The sequence below is a fragment of the Pogoniulus pusillus genome, chromosome 36 (genome assembly GCF_015220805.1).
Source record: "Pogoniulus pusillus isolate bPogPus1 chromosome 36, bPogPus1.pri, whole genome shotgun sequence".
Lineage (NCBI taxonomy): Eukaryota > Metazoa > Chordata > Aves > Piciformes > Lybiidae > Pogoniulus > Pogoniulus pusillus.
In genome coordinates this window covers 6,377,007-6,395,247 of record NC_087299.1, presented here as the reverse complement: position 1 = coordinate 6,395,247, position 18,241 = coordinate 6,377,007, and the positions used below count along the sequence as shown (strand labels likewise).

Genomic DNA, 18,241 nt, shown 5'->3' with positions numbered 1-18,241 from the left:
TACTATACCTTGATTCCCAGATTTTTTTTCCCAGGAAATGTATTAAAATCCTGGATTGAAACATATTCCCATCACAACTGCATGGAAGACTTTGTGCTTATCACCTTACTGGTTTGGGCTGCAGAGCCACTGGCAAAGGAGCACAGTGGTAGAAGGAGAAGGAAGACAGAGAACTGCTTTAATGAATTTAGAGGAAATAAGTAGGTGATACTTTTCCTCTTTCTTGCAGAACCACTGACAGCAGAGAAGTTCATGGGATCAAAGTGAGCAAGTGCTGGAAGAGTAGCTGTGGCAGGAACACCTTTGTTTTGGTAAAGATCTTCTCAGAGGACTGCCATTTTATTTTCACTTGTCTTAACGGTCAAATGCTGTAGCAACATCTGTGCCTTGGAGCATGTGTTGCCATGATGCACTTACTCCAGCACACAGGCACACACACCCACATGTGTCATACACCTGTGAGATCCACACAGACACACACTCCTAGATGTACAACTCTTGCTGTTGTACTAGAAAAGGAGATGACAGCTGTCTGTTGAGAGAAAGACAATAGCAAGGACTTCTCAGAGGAGGGAGAGAGCTTGTTGGAACACCAGCCTTGAGAACAGGCAAAATACAGAAAAAAACATCATTTGAAAATGCCCTGAAAAGTGTAAATCTGTTCTGTTATACAGAGAGACAAAATCATTCTGCTCTGTATCTCATCCTGAAAATGCCAATTAAAAATCTTTTGATTTGCCACCTCCAGAAATACAGTTCTCATGCAACAGTCCAACCACTTGAGTTCAAATGTTGGTCTTTTTCTCTTTGGTGTGCATTAGCTCTCCACTGGCATGTGCAGAGGAGAGAAAAGACCAGAAAGAAAAGTACTCCACATCATTCTTCCAAGTTCATACGATCTTACATGTGTGTGTGTTGTATACATCTCCCCATGGATCCACGGAGCTGTTATTCTCCCCTCACCCACCCCCCCTGAGCTGCCATTTGAAATACTGGTGTTAGAACATAAAGTTAAGCTTACAGAAAGAGAAACACTTTACCCCAGGTGCATCCTTTCATTTGCTTAAGGTGCCTGCACATTCAGGTTTGCTTTATCATAGAATTCCTTTTAAATGTCTCCTTCCCAATTTTTCCTTTGTGGGTTGGTTTGAAATTATCATTCTAGATTGAACAGCGCAGAAAAGCAGAGGAGGTGGAGGAGGAGAGAAGGAAAGAGCGAATATGGAGAAGTCGACAAGTCGAGCTGAAACTGAACTTCCAAAGAGCCTGGCCGGGCTGCCCCCCGGACCCTCCTGCGTTGAGTCCTGTTCGGTGCGAAGCGAGCAGCGGTCCCGGGAGTGTGCCACGCACCAAAGGGAACGGTCAGGGTGTTACCGAACGCGGAGGATGCCAGCCCCCAGCAGCCGTGGGACGCAGCATCGCCAGTGCAGTTTCCCAGCGCCCTGCCTGCTGAATTGGCCTGGAGCGTTGCACTTCAGAGCAGCTCCTCGGAAAGCGCCGGGGCAGAAGTTCGGCAGACTTCGGGTCTGCCAGTTCCGCGGCGGTACCGGCGGCCCGGGGCAGCTGGGAGAAGGCGAGGAGATGGCAGTTTCCCTTCACAAGACTTCTCTCTATTGATATTCCCTCTTCCTCGGAAGGCTTCCCTCCGGCTGCGGCCGCCCCGGAGCTGTGCCGCCGGGATTGGCACGGGGAGGAGCGGGGGGCGGCGGCGGGGGCGGCGGCAGCGCGCTGCACTCGGCGGCACTCGGCGGTTCCCATGTCGCCCTGTGCCGGCTGAACCCGCGCTCGGTGCCCCCCGCTCCGGGCTGCCCCATGGCCGCGGTGCCTCTGCCCTCAGCCTGGGCTGCGTCTCCCGCCTGCTCCCCGTGAGCGTCCGCCCAGGACATGTCCGCTGCCCCCGCAGCACTTGTGGTTCGCTGCCCGCTGCGCTCGCTGCCGTTCCTCGGGCATTTTGGAGCTTCTCCTCGGCAAGCAGCTTCGCAGCCGGGCGGCCCGGCCCGGGGAAGCGCCGGGCACTCCTGAAGGCAGCGGAGGAGCGATGCCGGAGCCGGGCAGCCGAGCCGGGCGGGGGTGAGGCGCGGAGCCGGACCGAGGGGCGGCCGCAGAGCAGGACTGCCCCGCTCCCTGCCCCGCACCGCTGGCTGCCTGTCTGCATGGCTCCGGGGCACTGCCCGGGCTGTGTGGGCTGCTGCTGCTGAGCAGCAATACATCGTTTCAAACTCAGTTCAACTTAGCACGGCGAGGATGGCAACACTACTGGAGCTCGGGAGCTGCCAAGAGAGCCAGGAGACCTGGGTTTTGTTTGCCAGTGTCTAATAAGTGGGAGTAAAATGGAATTTCTTACCTGGGTTTTTCCTGCCTTGGTTCTACTCTGCACCCAGCAGCACAGGTGTATCAGGTAAGAAAACACTTTATTGTTCTTTCCTAGCCTGGCTTTTGCCCTTCTTTCGGTGTGATGGGGTGAAGAATGCCAGGTCTGACTGTAGCTGTGCATCTCTCCTTACTTCCCACTTTTGCCCAGGGATGCCCAGGGTTGTGACTGTTTGAGTGAGTATCCAGTACAAAAAGGGGTCTTGTCTGAAGAGTTTCCTCAATGTGTTCCATGTTTTTGTGTTGTTTTTATTTCCCTTCTTTTTCTAGCAGAGGATGCACTTCTGCCAAAGGAGCAGCAGTTTATTGGGTTAATCCAGGGGTGCATTTTAAAAGGATGCCTGTGGAAGCCTTTCCCCGAGGGCACTCAACACTAAATTGGGGGCAATCACTTTTTCTAATGGCACTGCACAGCCTCATCCCCTTAAACAGCTCTGTAGGGGGCCTGCTGCAACATGAAACTCATCCATAAACCCAGCACAACCAGTGGGGTACGAACTGAACATCTCTGCTTAGGGCCTCCATAGGCACAATTAAAGAAAAGCCAAACCCAAATACAGACATTGCTTTCTAAAGGGTTCATTACATCTCCTGAACTTGAGAGAAGAGGAAGAGACTGGCAGAAATCTTAGGAAAAAAATGTTTGAAGAACGCCAACCATTTCTTAAAATAATGGATTGTAAAGATACATGTTTGCACTTCACAGTCACATTGATTCTGAAGGTGTTAGCTAGGCAACCAGCTATGGTCTCTATATATTCTCTCTAGATCTGGAGGCTGTGTGTGGAGAAAGCTTGCCATGATTATGCAATGAAAATAGAAGGGGGAGTAAAAAAGAACTTGCTGCATGTAAAAAGATGCCTACATCATCCAGAGCAGAGATGGCTGTGGTATTCAAGGGGTCTTCCTACTCCTACTTTGTAGATATTATTAATAGCTTTGGAGGAGTGTAAGAAGCAAAGTGATAATGATAGTAAGACGTAACATTGCTGTTAGAGTTTGGGGAATTAATTAGTGAGATCTGATTTTCTTCACTGGGAAGGAAAAGGGTCTTGCATTAGAGGAAGAGTCAAGTCAACTACTCTTATGCAGGACTGACATGATGGTTTGTCCTATGACCTTGAATCTGTTATCCAGGGTCAGATGCTGGCACCCTTGTGCTCTGAACCAATCCAGTATTAGAGTGAAGGCAGAAAAAAATCTGCTTATGACCTAAGGGCATCAAGATCTTGCCCATAGTTTCAATGATCCTTTTTCTCTGGCTGCACTTGGGCTTGCATGAAGTATTTTGGTTGAAAAGTGGTGTTTGAGTACAAAAGAAGGGGGAGAAAAGAGAATTTGAAGGACGAGTCAGCCTTTTCAGCTTCTGTTTTCAAGGATGTTTCTAGGCACAGCAACTGCCAGAGTATGTGCAACCTATAATTTGTTGGATAAATTACTGTGTATTTGGATTAATTACCTACTTACTTGACTTTCTTCCTCCAGTTACACAATAGTGATGAGCTCTTTGTTAGAAAGATATGCTGGTGGCAGAGGGATTTGTAGTGGTTTGCCAAATATGCCAAAGTGTAAGAGGTGCAATGGTCAAAGCAAGCTGCTGTGGTTAGCACAAGAGTTTCCTGAAGCCAGGATTTAGGCAGAGCATTGTGTAATCTTGTAAAAAGTGGGTAACCTTGCTCACATGTGTACTCCCCAGGAGTTAACAAAACTAACCCAAAACTGTATCTTTACTTTAGTAAAATTAGTGAAAGGTGACCTATGAAAAAAATTCCCCTTGTAAGGGCCCAAAAAACACATTAACATAACAACTTCTTCCTTGAAGTTCTGTAATGTGATTTGGCATTACATTTGGTAAGAGATGTTTCTCTGCAGAGCAGCATTTTATGAATATTGTGGGTTTATAATAACAGGCAAAACTGCCAGGAGCTACATCTTATTGCTCTGATTCTGTTTGCTGAAGGACCTGACCTGTGGCTGTGATGGCAGAGGCCATCCAACGCTGAGTTCTCTGTTGTCTACTGACAGGTGTAAGCATTTGAAAAAGGAAGAACATTTCAGCAAGTTCTGAGCTCAGTGCTATGACATAAGACTTCCAAAGGCAGATCTGCCTCCTAAAATAGCATCAAGGTTTGGCAGAGGAGGGAAGTGGGGAATATGTGTAGCCTGCTTCCTCATGGCATTTTTGAAGACACTTTCAGGGTGCTTTACAGGGCTGTACTTGAAGCAATTTCTCTGTTGTGTGCTCTTTGACTGAGGTGAAGAAGCCAAATCCAACCTAAGTCAGCACACCTGATGTTGACAATGCTGTTTTCAGGTAAACACTTTTAAAAAGCAGTATTTTGTGGTCTGCTCAAGGCAAGAAATTTGGCATTTAAATGATTGGCAGCTCTTTGGGGAAAAGACTTTAGCTTCCATTATTTCACCAGTTTGATATGCTGTGGATGCTGCAATAATAAATGTGTCACAGTGCATGAGATCATCTGCCGAGATACACCTAGGGATGTATTTCTTCATCTACATGGGGAAAGAGTACTACTGAGAGGACTTCTGGGGTGCATGTCTGTACTTTGGAATTCCTTACTGAAAGAGCTGCTACTTCCTTAATTACAAATGGGAGTATCTTTCAGACTTTAGGTTTTACTGCACTTAATGACTTCCATACATTTGCATAGAATTGTGTCTCCTGCAGCCTTTTCCTTCTCTTCGTGGAAACAGCAGCTTTAACAGAAGAATATATGTAGGGAGTGGTCAATTTTCTGTAGCTTAGAACTCACAGGGAGGAAACAAGGGCTTCTGTGTTCAAAGGTTGCCATGAATTAAGCCTAATGCCTTTTCAATTACATTTCAAAACACAAAACGTATTTAGAGTGAGCTTCACTTAGAGTCAGGAATGGCAGATGGGAAGGATACACATATTGCTCTGGATAATCCTAGAGTTTGACAGAGGCAGATTGTCCACTGACCTTGCAGGATATTCCTTGTCTTTTTTTTTTTTTTTTAACAAGGAAAAAAAGTTTTCCTGAGTGGCAATGACATCTGGGATATTTGCCCTCCAGAGATTATCTCAGAGAAACGCTCTGTGCTCCATCCCAGTCCCCAGGATCAGTCCAACCAGTATTTCTACCAGGTTAAAAGATTCCAGTCACAACTATGTCTCAGTCCCCAAAAGAATCAGGTTAGCAAATTCAAAGAAGAAACAGGAGCTGCAAAATGGATTTTCTACATCTTATTGCTATGCATGTTTGCCAAAAGGTTAGTGCCCTCTCCTTAAAAGTGTGACCTAAAACCAGCCTCAGTGGCCACTGGCTTAGAGGTGCTGCTGAGCTTTTGGCACTGCTGTGTAAAATGAATATTGCTAATGTCATCTCCAGTTCAGCTACTCTAGTGCACTCTTTCACACACAATGTGCTGATTGCCTCTTGCCTTGGTGTGATTTAAATACTTAGCAGATATTTTTCTAGTAGTAATTGATTGGTCGATTTCTAGCAACCATTTTCTATCAGCATTCTGGAAGATAGCGAAGCCAGGCTAATGTCTCACTTGCCTTAAGTCCTTTAGAGATGTGCTGGTCAAGCTGATGCATGCTTCTCCTCCAGATCACTCCTTGTTAGTAGGATGCAATGGTCCTGCAGCAGCTGGAAGAAAGAGGTCAGAAATGTTGTTGGGATGTGTGTAGTTTTTGTTCTAGGACTGGTAGGACTGAGCTCTGGAAGAGATGCATTTCTTTGGCATTTGAATCACATTCCTTGGAGCTGCTTTCCCTAACCTGTATCAAAGGCAGTTTTGTGAGGCAAAGTCCTTCACAGTTTTGCCACATCCACCAATGGTAATTTCCTCTTCCCTTTGTCTAGTGTGCAAGAGAACTGTTCTCTTCATAGGTTAATCAACTGATTTCTACGGCTAACAACAAGCTCTGTGGAAGTTCTCACAGTGCTTAAGTTCTAGGTATGGACAGATGCAAATATATTAGATGCAAATATATTCTCCAGAATATTTGCTTGGCATGAGCTGTTTGCAGAGTCAGAATGTGGATAAAACCCTATTTTCTTCAGCTTTGGATTAGGAAATGACTTCCAGAGTGATGTTAGTACACAGGACTGTGTTGCCATTCAGTAAGCTTGGCATCCTGCTCTGGCCTGGTGCAAAGTAAAGATAAGCTTTGTGAGGAGCTGTTATGCACCTTGGATTTTACAACCCAAAAGCTTAATTTTACAAAGTCCTTTTCTTACTAAAACAAGCTTTACAGCAGCTTACATCAAGAAGTGAAGTTGCTGACTCAACTAATAGTAGTTTCCTTTCTTTTCATCTTTACTGCTTACACTACAAAAAGTTAATCCCTTCCAATGCATCTCTTCTATGCTCCTCATCCTTTTTCAGGTACAATAAAGGAATCATATTTTAGGCCATATATAAACCAAACTGCTTGTCAAGGATGAATGAAATTGTCCCACCACCCTTCATGTACCAGATGTACTGAAGTCTAGAGGAATGCTCAAAGTAGTTAGCACAAACTGGTGTGAGCACTGCTGTACTGTCTGCTGATATTCACACTTCTCTCTTCATTAGGTAGAAAAGAAATGACAATATTGCTGGTGGAATAATATTCTTGAGTTTGCTATTTCCTCTCTCCCTTAATATTCTTGAGGGACAAAAAGCACAGGAATGGGAGGCTTCTACTATGCTGGAGGAGCTGGGTTGCCTTTAGGCCTTTAGAGCATTTTTCAGACTGACACAAGCAGATGCTGGACTCATTTACACCATGTTGGGTCATACACCCAAGCCTGCAGTCCCTACTACATTAGTTCTTACATGTGTATTATTTCCCTTGCTCCATCAGCCTGCATGTTGGTCTGACACAATGTCATGTGAAGGCTATGGCTCTTTAAAGCAGTCACTGAGTAGTTTAAAGGTACTGTACAGGTTCACAGAATCACAGAATGGCTGAGGTTGACTCTGGAAGTCAGCTGGACAGCCTCCTGCTAAAGCAGGGCCACCCAGAGCCTGTTGCTCAGGACCATGTTCATGTGATATTTAAATATGTCCAAGTGGGGAGACCACAACCTCTCTGGGCAGCCTGTCCCAATGCTTGGTCACCCTCACAGTGAAAAAGTGTCTCCTGCTGTTCAAGCAGAACCTCTTGTGTTCAGTTTGTGCCCACTGCCTCTGCTGCTGTCACTGGGCGCCACTGCAAAGAGCTTGGCCCTGCTGCCTTTACACCCTCCCTTCAAGTGTTTATATACAAGATCCCCCCTGAGCCTTCTCTTCTCCAGGCTAAACAGTCCCAGCTCTCAGCTTTTCCTCATGTGACAGATGCTCTAGTCCCTTAATCATCTGCAGGAAAAAAGCCCAATATTAGCAAAAGCTTTTGGTAACTCCATGAGAGCTCTTTGCAAATGAAACTGTAGGTTATTCTGATTCACATCTTCTCTTTGAGTACCTAGGAGCCAGTCTGTGAGTGGGACTGGCAGCAATCAAGTAATGTTGCTGCCCATTTCAAAGAGATTTTCAAATGAGCCAGTAGTATAAACATCTACAAAGTAAATCTAGCCATAAAATTGTTTCTGTAATGCTTTAATAACCCCCAGTGGTGTTATGTGCATATAGCTCTGCTAACTTCAATGCATTTGTTACACTGATGATCTGACCCTAAGGCTTATTAATAATAGAAGCAAGAATCTTTTTAATTGTGTCATGGATATTTAAGTAAAACTCCCTCTAGATTGTAATCTGCTTAAAACACATGGCAAGCTCCAGCCTGTAGTGTTTAACCCAACTCTCCTCGTTGTAACTTCTTTTAGCTGTCTGGCTTTCCTTAGTGCCATTAAAATACAAGACACAGGATAGCTGAGGCTCCTGGCAGTCCTTGCAGTGACGTTGCTTTTACAGCAAGTGACTGGTCTGGTTAGGAGTCAGCTACCTGGGGATGAATTCTTAGCAGTGGCCATGGTGAGAGGGAGCAGCAGGATTTGGCTTTGTTGTTTTTCTCACAGACATACATGGTATTCAAATCTACACAGCTCATACCTAGCACCTTTGTGTCTCATGCATCTAGTTGATTGGATGAGGCTGGGTGCTAGGTTGGACTGGATGATCTTGGAGGTCTCTTCCAACCTGGTTGATTCTATGATTCTAAAAGCATAAACTGGGTTCTCTCAGCCTTTCAACACAGTCTTCTCTGCCAAGGCCTTCATTCAGAACTGTTTTCTATATAACCTGTTAGCATTAATACTTCCAGAAAAGGGTAATGAATGTACCAGAAAAGAAAAGAAAGCATTTTTGACCTGTAGTGCTTTATGGCATTGCAGAAGAAAGCCAGACCTCAGCAGCTGGATCTTGCCAAGTATTATGAAACTATAATTTCATTTAAATAAATACTGACAGTTGGGTGATTGAAAGACCAGCACATGGGAAGCAGCAGTCTGATAGAAAGAAGTGTTTATATAGTTGATGAGACCCAATAAAGAAGGAAAAAAACCCTGTCAGCATCTGTTATAAATCTTCAAAGCCCTTCTGTTATTCCAAATTCTGTAGCTGAAAATATGGCTCTGAATCTTCCAAGATCCTTATTCAGAAGAGATGAAGGAATATGAGGAATATGTGAGATAGTGTTTTGAGATGAATATACAGCAGTGTGCTGATGGGGAGGAAATGCAATTTAATGTGCATGTGCCCAGTTTTAACCTCTTGCCATGAACTAATGAAGATTCACATTGGAGCAGTGTCCTTGTGCTTTAAGGTCACTGAAGCTTTGACAGCTCCATCAGTGCAAGTGTTCAGTGTCTGCTGCTCTAAACTTGGATTTATTCATCCTAATCCCACAACTCCTTCCTTATGTAATTTGCTCCAAAATTTTCTGACCAATCAAAGGTTTTTTTTCCTTCAGTGCCCTATGAGAGCTGGCTGTTACAGAATACTCTGCATGTGCTGAGCTGAAGGCCCAGACTGCAAATCTGCAAGAGAAAACCCCTGTGCTTTATGTGGGTCAATGTCGCATGGACGCTCTAAGGAAGTTACATAAGTAACAAGGCAGAAACATAGGTGACTGTGCAGCCCTCCGTGGATGTTTAGCAGCTCTCTCTTCTGTTACCAGTGATGTGTGGCTCTCTAATTCCACGTTTATTGCTGGAGTTGGTGGAAGATGCTACAGCAGTGTTCACAGAGTTGCCACGCAGCATTTGCGTTCAGATAGAGGTCCTCTCAAACCTCTGGCAGTTTCTCTCTTTACAAACACTTGTGGTGGATGCACTTCCAGCCCTTCAGGTCTCTGTTCCTGCCATGTCAGTCAGAGTGCTGGCAAGGGGAATTAAGTGAGCAGGCACAGATCTTCAAATGAAGGCTGCCAGTTCAGTTGAAACAGTTAAAGAAGACAAGATATGCTTGCCTTTGTTTAGAAGAGGTGTTTGAACACCTTCTGTTAGCATTGCTTTCCATTCTCCTCAGGTCCAATGGCACTTTTCACAGCACTGAAGATGTTAATCTTTCAGCTGTGGAATTCTTACTGTTTTCCTGTCACACCTGACAATAAACCAAGCTTCAGCCTTCTTGAGCTCAGCTCTTCCATAGTGGTACTGGGTGCTGTCACAGCTGCCATGTCCTGCTACCCTGATAGCTGCATTTCAGCATCCACAGATGCATTTCCTGTAGTATACAAGGTGGCTTCATTTCCCTCATGCTTTCTTTACATTACTGAACAACAAAACTTTAAGAAGCATTGCTTCTATCTCAGACAGAGGCTGCAGTTTTGCCTGAAATAGGTTTTGATTTCAAGAGAACTATCTGAAATTGTTTCCCTCCCTATATACATTAATTTTTCCACTAAACTGCCTGTAGAGCTGATCGTACTGGAAGTGGTCTCTGGTGCAAGAGGAACCTGTGTCTTCCATTTTCTGCTCTTTTCTTGTTGGTGAACATGGCCAAGTGTTAAAAGATCCTTATTCTCTTTACCTAGAGCTATGAATGACATTGGAGATTACATAGGTTCCAACATCGAAATCTCCTGGTTACCCAACCTGGATGATTTAATGAAGGGGTATGCACGGAACTTCAGGCCTGGGATTGGAGGTGAGACTTGCAGAAGAATGTCTCTTTTGTTCCTTACAGTCTTCAACCCTCTGATGTCCACATGAACTTCATCCTCTAGGTGGTTAAAAGGTGGTTGTCATTTATTGGTTGGATAGTGGAAATGACAATCAGCAATTTACTTGATTCTGAACAAGAAGTAGCAGTGCAGCTGTCTTGCTGATCCACTTCTTGAACCACTGATACCTAAGCTGCAGGAATTTTGGATTAGATTACATTAAATGGTGACAATTTCTGCAGTTGCTCAAAGTCCTGCTGCCTTCAGCTAGGTCGTGTGGTTTCCAGAAAGGATTCCATAAATGTCAGAAGTGAGGATTCTGTCTCATTATCACTCAAAGGAGGTGTTCTGTTCTCCCAGGCAACCACCAATAGAACAAGGGGAAGTATAGGTTGGATGTTAGGAGGAAGTTCTTCACAGAGAGAGTGATTGGCATTGGAATGGGCTGTCCAGGGAGGTGGTGGAGGCACCGTCCCTGGAGGTCTTCAAGAAAAGACTGGATGAGGCACTTAGTGCCATGGTCTAGTTGATTGGACAGGGCTGGGGTATAGTTTGGACTGGATGATCTTGGAGGTCTCTTCCAACCTGGTTGATTCTATGATTCTATGAAATCTGTAAAAGATTTAAATCTCTTGCTTTAAGGCAGATTAGATTTGCAAAGTGTGCTTTATCACAGGAACACTTAGGAATTCACTCTGTATGGAACAGTCTTGGGTCAACCATCACTTTCTAGGTGCTATGATGATGTAAATCATCCCATTCAAACATTTTTCTTTTCCCTCAGGCCCTCCTGTTAATGTTGCTCTTGCAATTGAAGTAGCCAGCATTGACCACATCTCAGAAGTGAACATGGTAAGTTAGCAGTGAGACCTCCCAAGCTGTGAACCTGTGTACTGCAGTGGTAGGAAACATAGAAAACCAACTAGAGAGACAGCTGATCTCCAACACATTAGGAGTGGAGAAACTGCCACAAGAATATCCTTTAAACCCAGAAGTTGTACTTGTGGAGATAGATACATGAACTGATTTTCTTCATTAAGACAAATGCAGCTCTTGCAGCACATTCTCTGTGACCCATCTGGATAGTCTGGCTCCACTCGCCACAGAAGGAAGCATGGGACAGAAGGGAAAATGCCTTGGGCAGCTCTGTGATTGATTGGGCATAGAAAGACTTATTTGCCCTGGAGGCAGTTAGTACATGTTGAGACGAATACAGTATTTTTTCACCAAGTGCCAAGGTCTGATCTCTGTGTTTGCCTAGCATCACCTTTTAACTGGCCTTCTCCTTGTCCCAGGAGTACACCATGACGGTGTTCTTGCACCAGAGCTGGCGAGATGATCGTCTGTCCTACAACCACACCAATGAAACCCTGGGCTTAGACAGCCGCTTTGTGGACAAGCTCTGGTTGCCAGATACTTTCATAGTGAATGCCAAGTCTGCCTGGTTCCACGATGTGACTGTGGAAAACAAACTGATCAGGCTCCAGCCAGATGGAGTCATTTTATACAGCATCAGGTGAGCGAGGGAGAGCACAAGTGTACTCCAACATGAATTAGCTTTTTGAACAGCTTACTATAAAGTAATCACTCAGTGTTCCTAGGATGATCTCCTAAAATAGTTATTAGTTTTGACTGGGAGGACTGGTGACTCCTTTACAAGGGCTATGCTGCCAGGAAGCTGTCTTTGGCAAAGCTAACACATTTTCCACGGCCTGATCATGGATAACTTTCAGAATGAGAGAGAAGCAGCTCATAATTATTTGGTCACGAGGCAAGGGGATGCTAATATAGAGCAAAGATTCTGTTCTCTGCTCCCTCACTGTTTTCCAAGGGAATTGTGAGCCTGATTTAGAATCAAGATCCCCATCTTTCAGACAGGAAGAGCAGTATTTCCTCACTTTAGAGGAGTGTTCTTGCTAGCACTCAGTAACTATTTAAAGTTAATTGTGTCATGTTCTAAAAAATACTGAGTGTGCACCTTTGGTATTTGAAGTGACTCTTAAGGCTTTGGTAGTGATCTTGGGACAGGGAAAGAGGGCAGATTTGACTTAAAGTCCCTGTTATCATCAGAAGTAGCTGAAGCATCCTCTGACATCAGACATTTGGCCTTTCCTCTACTTGCCCTCCCTTTGGTTTCCCACAGGAAAGGCAGTAGCCATAAGGATTCTGAAAATAGTTTCCTGCATTAGGATTTGTTAAGGTTTCAAAGTTTTCACTTAGTCTTTGATGAAGAAAAGGCTCCATCTGAATGCAACTAACTGGTGTTCCCATTGCTTGGAACAGGATTACCTCAACAGTGGCCTGTGACATGGACCTTTCCAAGTACCCGATGGATGAGCAGGAATGCATGTTGGACTTGGAGAGCTGTAAGGGCTGAGTAGTGTTTCACAGAACCTCTGCTTTGTTTAAAGCCTGCATATATGGTACTGGGTTTGCTGGAATAGTCCTGCTTTAGTCAATGCCACTTTTGGGGATGCCTTAGCATTTAGAAGGGCACAAACATGTGTGTGGGGCATCAGACTGTGGACTTTTCCAAGGCAGTTCAGCTCTGATCCAGTTCAGATCTGTAGGATTTAATTTAGGGGAGATGAACCTTACTATCCTGTCTGGAACTTGGTGTGTGATGAAAACCCAGTGCAGTTGTGGCAGTCACTAACATTTACTGAGCTCTGCATCACAACCAGTGAGGGTAAGCAGAGAGTCCCTGGGCAAGCTGTGATGTGCTATTTGTTATTTTTCAATGAGAAAACAGGAAAAAGAAACATTTCCCTGCTTTTGATGAGTGCCACTGTTTAGCTTACCATACCTGTTAGACAGAAAGCAAACAGAATCCTGCTTGGATTGGCTTAAAGTCATCTATACTCACACAGGAGGGTGAAGAATGAATCCATATTTTGCCCAAGCTGTATTTTATCTTCAATCTGTGTGTAATTCCCACAAGCATTAATAGTCATGAATGAAATTCACCACTGGCCCAAGCAGGGGCCACTCAGTCAGTGCCAATGGACTGCCTTTTGTAGGTGGTAACCTTTGAGTCCTGAGGGTTCCTGAGGCTGTGTGCAGCAGTTTGTGAGCAGATCCAGTGGCCTTTTGATGCAAGTGTCTCTTCATGCTTTTTAGCACTGACTTTGTTTTCTAGGCAATTAACCACAATACCATTTTATCCTGTCAAAAATAGCAATCTCCAGTTTTGCTTATGTAATCACCAAATGCAGAGACAGCAGACGGAACCAGCAATCAGTTCTCCCTCCCAGCAAGTTCTGCAGGGAGTTCTGGTGGTGGTTTTAATCGAATTTGAGGGGTTTGACTTCAGTGAAACAAACATGTAGGAAAAAAGCCTCTTTAAACAAATGAATGGTGCAGTGGCAAGTTGTCCATTAGCAGCCAAACTAGCAAAGATTGATTTCCTACAGATCTGCACATTACAGAAATCTCTCATGCTTATCCCTTTTCTCTCATGTCTCTGAACCTCTGCCTAGCAGTTATCTTCCACTTGCCACCCATGCCAAATTGGAATCAACTTGGATTATTCTCCCTGTAGGGAAGCTACCCCAATGTGACACTGGCAACATTGATGTTGCCAGGACAGTGACTGGTCCAGACTGAATCACAGCGTGTTTGCAGTGAGGCTGATGAAAGTCAGGACTTCCACTATGAGTCCTCTAAGTTCATTTCCTCCTCAAACTTTGTGTTTATTCAGCTTTCTTTTGGCAGATGGCTACTCTTCAGAGGACATCGTCTACCACTGGTCAGAAAACCAGGATGAGATCCATGGGCTGGACAAGCTGCAACTGGCTCAGTTCACAATTACCAATTATCAGTTCACAACAGAAATGATGAACTTCAAATCTGGTAACAGGATCTGTCTTCAGCTCGGGGACAGTATCTGACCTATTCCTGCACAGGGAAACCTCCTGTGTCTGTAATAGAAAATCCTTCTTCCTAAGTACCTAATTTAAGAGTCTGTCAGTTAAGACAGAGAGAACATTTTCTGTTAAGTGTTGTCCAGCTTACAGTTGCAACACACCAACCTAAGTCTTCAGGTGGCCACTGCAGCATATTATGTCCTTTAGCTCTGTATGTTGGACAAAATTCTGCATGTGAGTAGCCAGCTAGCACTTGATAAAAACCACTTGAGGTACAGCTCACGTTTTCTTGACCTAATTTGTAAGTTTGGATAAAGAAAAATTTCCATTAGCCCTGATGTTATGAGGCTTATGACGTACAGTCAGATCATTCTAATTCTATCCAGTAGAAGTCAGTGGTGTGTGTGCCTATCACTGGGTTTATTGCAATGTTTGTGAAAGATTGGAGTCATTTCTTTCCTGCTGATTTTTCATCCTCTTTCATGTATTCATATTCTCATTTATGCTGCACATCTCCTCTAAGCTCTTTTTTGAGTTTGAAATTAACTTGGCCTTTTAAAAAATCTAAATTTAGTATCTAGAGGGCTTTCTACAGCAGATGATAAGACTGTACACATTTTGAAGCAATACTGTTATTCCAGAAGACTCATGATTTTATTTTCAGATCTGGCATTGATATGACCTGAGACAAATCATTTGACCTATTCTTAGCTAACAGTGCTGATGAGAACTGCAGCACCTTGTGCAAGGTTCATGACAACCAATTGAGTGACATTCAAAAAAGCATTTTGTGATCCCTGTCTGGAAGATAAGAATGTGGGTCTGTGCCATTACAGGAACTGTTACTTTGATTATCAGTTCAACTGTAATTTACACAGTTGGAATCTTTCTTTGTCTGCTCTTTCTTTCCAGCAGGTCAGTTCCCCAGGCTCAGTCTCCACTTCCACCTTCGTCGCAATCGAGGAGTTTACATCATTCAGTCTTATGTCCCTTCTATCTTACTAGTGGCCATGTCGTGGGTGTCCTTCTGGATCAGCCAGTCAGCTGTGCCTGCCAGGGTGTCATTAGGTAAAGCAGCCTGGGCAGCTGCCCCTGAGGGGCATGCTGACTTGCAGTGATGCTTTCCAATAACCTCCACTTCCCACAAAGGTGTGCTTATGAACCCCGTGTCTACACTGGCAGAGGAGAGGGTCTGCTAAAGGCTTTTCCTCCAGTTTTCATTTCAGAGCAGCTCCTTCAGTAGAGAACAGACAGTGACCATCTAAGGATGGTTAATAGCAGTAGGGAGTGTGAGGCAGGTGTCTAAAGAATTGATCTGGAGGAACTGAGACAGTGACAAAAAGATATTCCTAGAGCTTGTGGGTCTATTTGCCTGAGCTACAAGTCCAGATCCAAAAGTTTCTGAGGATAAAGTCTTCTGGCTTCATCCCCATCAAGAACAACCCCAAAGATACTGTGTTCAAGGCTGCCTCAGTCATACAACTGAACTGTTTTTAACAAGCTCAACTCTCTGGAAAACCAGAAGCCAACCTCTAAAGAGGCTTCTGCTGTGAAAATATTCCTCAGCTTCAGTGTGTTAGTAAATACACTTGTTAGTGTGCACTGAAGCCTAAAGTAAATTCTCTCACTGCACTGCAGGTATCACCACTGTTCTTACTATGACTACACTGATGGTCAGTGCCCGCTCATCACTGCCACGAGCATCTGCCATCAAGGCTCTTGATGTCTACTTCTGGATCTGCTATGTGTTTGTCTTTGCTGCACTGGTAGAATATGCATTTGCACATTTCAATGCTGACTACATGAAAAAGCAGAAGAACAAGATCAAAGCGAGAAGGCAGAGTGCAGAGGTCAGTAAGTGTAATACTGTGAATAACTTTGCAAATCACCCTGCATTAGGACCTTTTTCTGCTGCACAAGTGTAAGTTAAGTTAACGTTGAGTTACTCCTGTAGGGTCAGAGCAAAGTTGTGATGACAGTATTAGATGAGATGGGGGAAAAGGCCATTCCTCAGAGCTCCTGCTAAGACTCTTTTATCTCTGCTACAGCATAATGAATGATATCAGCAAAACAAAACTAGGCTGTAGTCCTGAATGCTGTGACTTGCAGGTGACATATTTTACACCTGAACTGCAGAGGGTCAGTTTAGGTGAGTATGGCTCGAAGTTCTGTGGATATAAAGCCCAGTGAAACTCAACAAAGGAATCCACTAGGTGAAATTTCTTCCAGGAACTCCAGATGGTTTTGCTGCTTTCCTCATGTGCATGTTAGTGATGAAGCAGAGTGAATTGGTTAAAGAACCTTTTTTTTTTGACATTCACAATTCATAGTCCAGGCCTACCTATTTCTGAACTCTCTGGCACCTTGGGAATTACTTGTGATTATTATTAGTTCATTTTATTAAGCTGTAGTGGATACAATGGATCCGTATTAATTTTCTGTCCTACCTCCACATTCCCTTAGATTTGACAAGAGCTTGAGAGCTGCCTGCTGGCTTTGGCAACACAATGGGCTAACCCTCTTCTTAAAGTCAGTCAGTCAGTTTTTTCCAGTGGGGAGGGCCTAGACCTGCTGTCTTGGTGATTCAGAGTATGTGAAAGGATAGCCAGAATTTAGAGCTGGTAGCAGAGCCTTCCAGCAGTCCTTCTGCCAAGGCAAGTTATAAATACCACCCAGCACTTATGGGTCCCATAGGTATTTCAGCACATGGCTGGCTTGGATGAGGACACCACCTTTGCCCTGCACGTGGCTGTCACAGGCTCTCCTCTTTGCCTTGCAGATCAACGTGAAGAACGCCATTGTTCTGTTTTCCCTTTCCATAGCTGGTGTGAACCAGGGATTGGTCATTTCCAACAGGCAGCACCGAATTCCCAGGAGCCTGCCTGGATCGTATGGCACAATAGAAATAGAAACTGGAGAAAGAAAACAGCATCAGATCATGAAACTGGACAAAAAGGGTGGTCTGAAGTCCCTCTTTAAGCCCATTGATGCTGACACCATCGATATCTATGCCAGAGCTGTGTTCCCAGCAGCCTTTGCAGCAGTCAATGTTATCTACTGGGTTGCATACACAATGTGAACACCAAACCAGAACACTCATGTGAAGAGCTGCAAAGTGAGCAGTGCCAACAGACTTGAAAGCCCTTGCTGAAACTGTATGGATCCATCCCTGCTCAAAGTATTTCCTGAGGAGTCTGAGACGTTGCTAAAGCCAAGGAAGTCCTGCAGTCAGTTCCTCCTAACAGCAGCCATTTCTGACCAAGCTGATTTGTGCTCTGCCAAGTGATCCTGGCTCCTTAGTTCCTCTGTTACCATCAGACAATTTTTAAATGTACATATTTGCAGCACAAGTTTAAATTCTCATGGGATTCCTCCACTTGAAGGGCTGATCAGTAAAGAAGATTTGGCTTTTCACACTCAGATCATTTCCTTTTTTCTAATGGAAGAGCTAACTTCTGGCTTAAACATAGGAGTGATTTTCTGCATCCAACCTTCTCTGGGATGGTCAAGGTTTAACAGTAGTGGTAAAGCTGGGATTTTTAATCACAAACATCTGATGAACAAAGTAAAAGGGGAACAGAAGGGAGTGGAGGCTTTTTCTTAAATTATTATTTGTCTTGGCTCAAGTATTCAGAACATTTCAATGCTCCTACTCACAGCATGAAATAAAATATACTACAGACAATTCTACTGCTTTGCTAATGATGATTGCATTACTCTCAGATCTAAACTAATGAAAGTTTAAACACTTAAACACAGAGATATTTATTAGTTTAATAGGCCTGAAAAGAGACAAAAGTGAGTTAGAAACTCAGGGAAAGCTCAGGCTTTCTATGTAGGGAAATGTCAAGGTGCTTGCTAAGGAAGGAACTCAGACTCAGTTTGCAGGAAAGACTTGAGAATTAATTTCTTTGATTTTTTCAGTGAG

At 44.2% G+C, this 18,241-nt stretch overlaps 1 protein-coding gene across 2 annotated transcripts; it reads left to right on the top strand.

Annotated features, from left to right (window-relative positions):
* The first annotated feature begins 2,311 nt into the window (after positions 1-2,311).
* Positions 2,312-18,003, top strand: GABRD (gamma-aminobutyric acid type A receptor subunit delta). Of its 2 annotated transcripts, none has more exons than XM_064171932.1 (9): positions 2,312-2,398; positions 10,319-10,431; positions 11,232-11,299; positions 11,743-11,963; positions 12,731-12,813; positions 14,162-14,299; positions 15,229-15,381; positions 15,952-16,163; positions 17,093-18,003. In XM_064171932.1, exons 1-9 carry the CDS (start codon positions 2,331-2,333, stop codon positions 17,390-17,392), a joined length of 1,356 nt encoding a protein of 451 aa, XP_064028002.1. In that variant the 5' UTR covers positions 2,312-2,330; the 3' UTR covers positions 17,393-18,003. The 2 variants fall into 2 exon arrangements, with proteins under 2 accessions (XP_064028002.1, XP_064028001.1); XM_064171931.1 differs by having other exon boundaries at positions 15,226-15,381.
* The last annotated feature ends 238 nt before the right edge of the window (positions 18,004-18,241 follow it).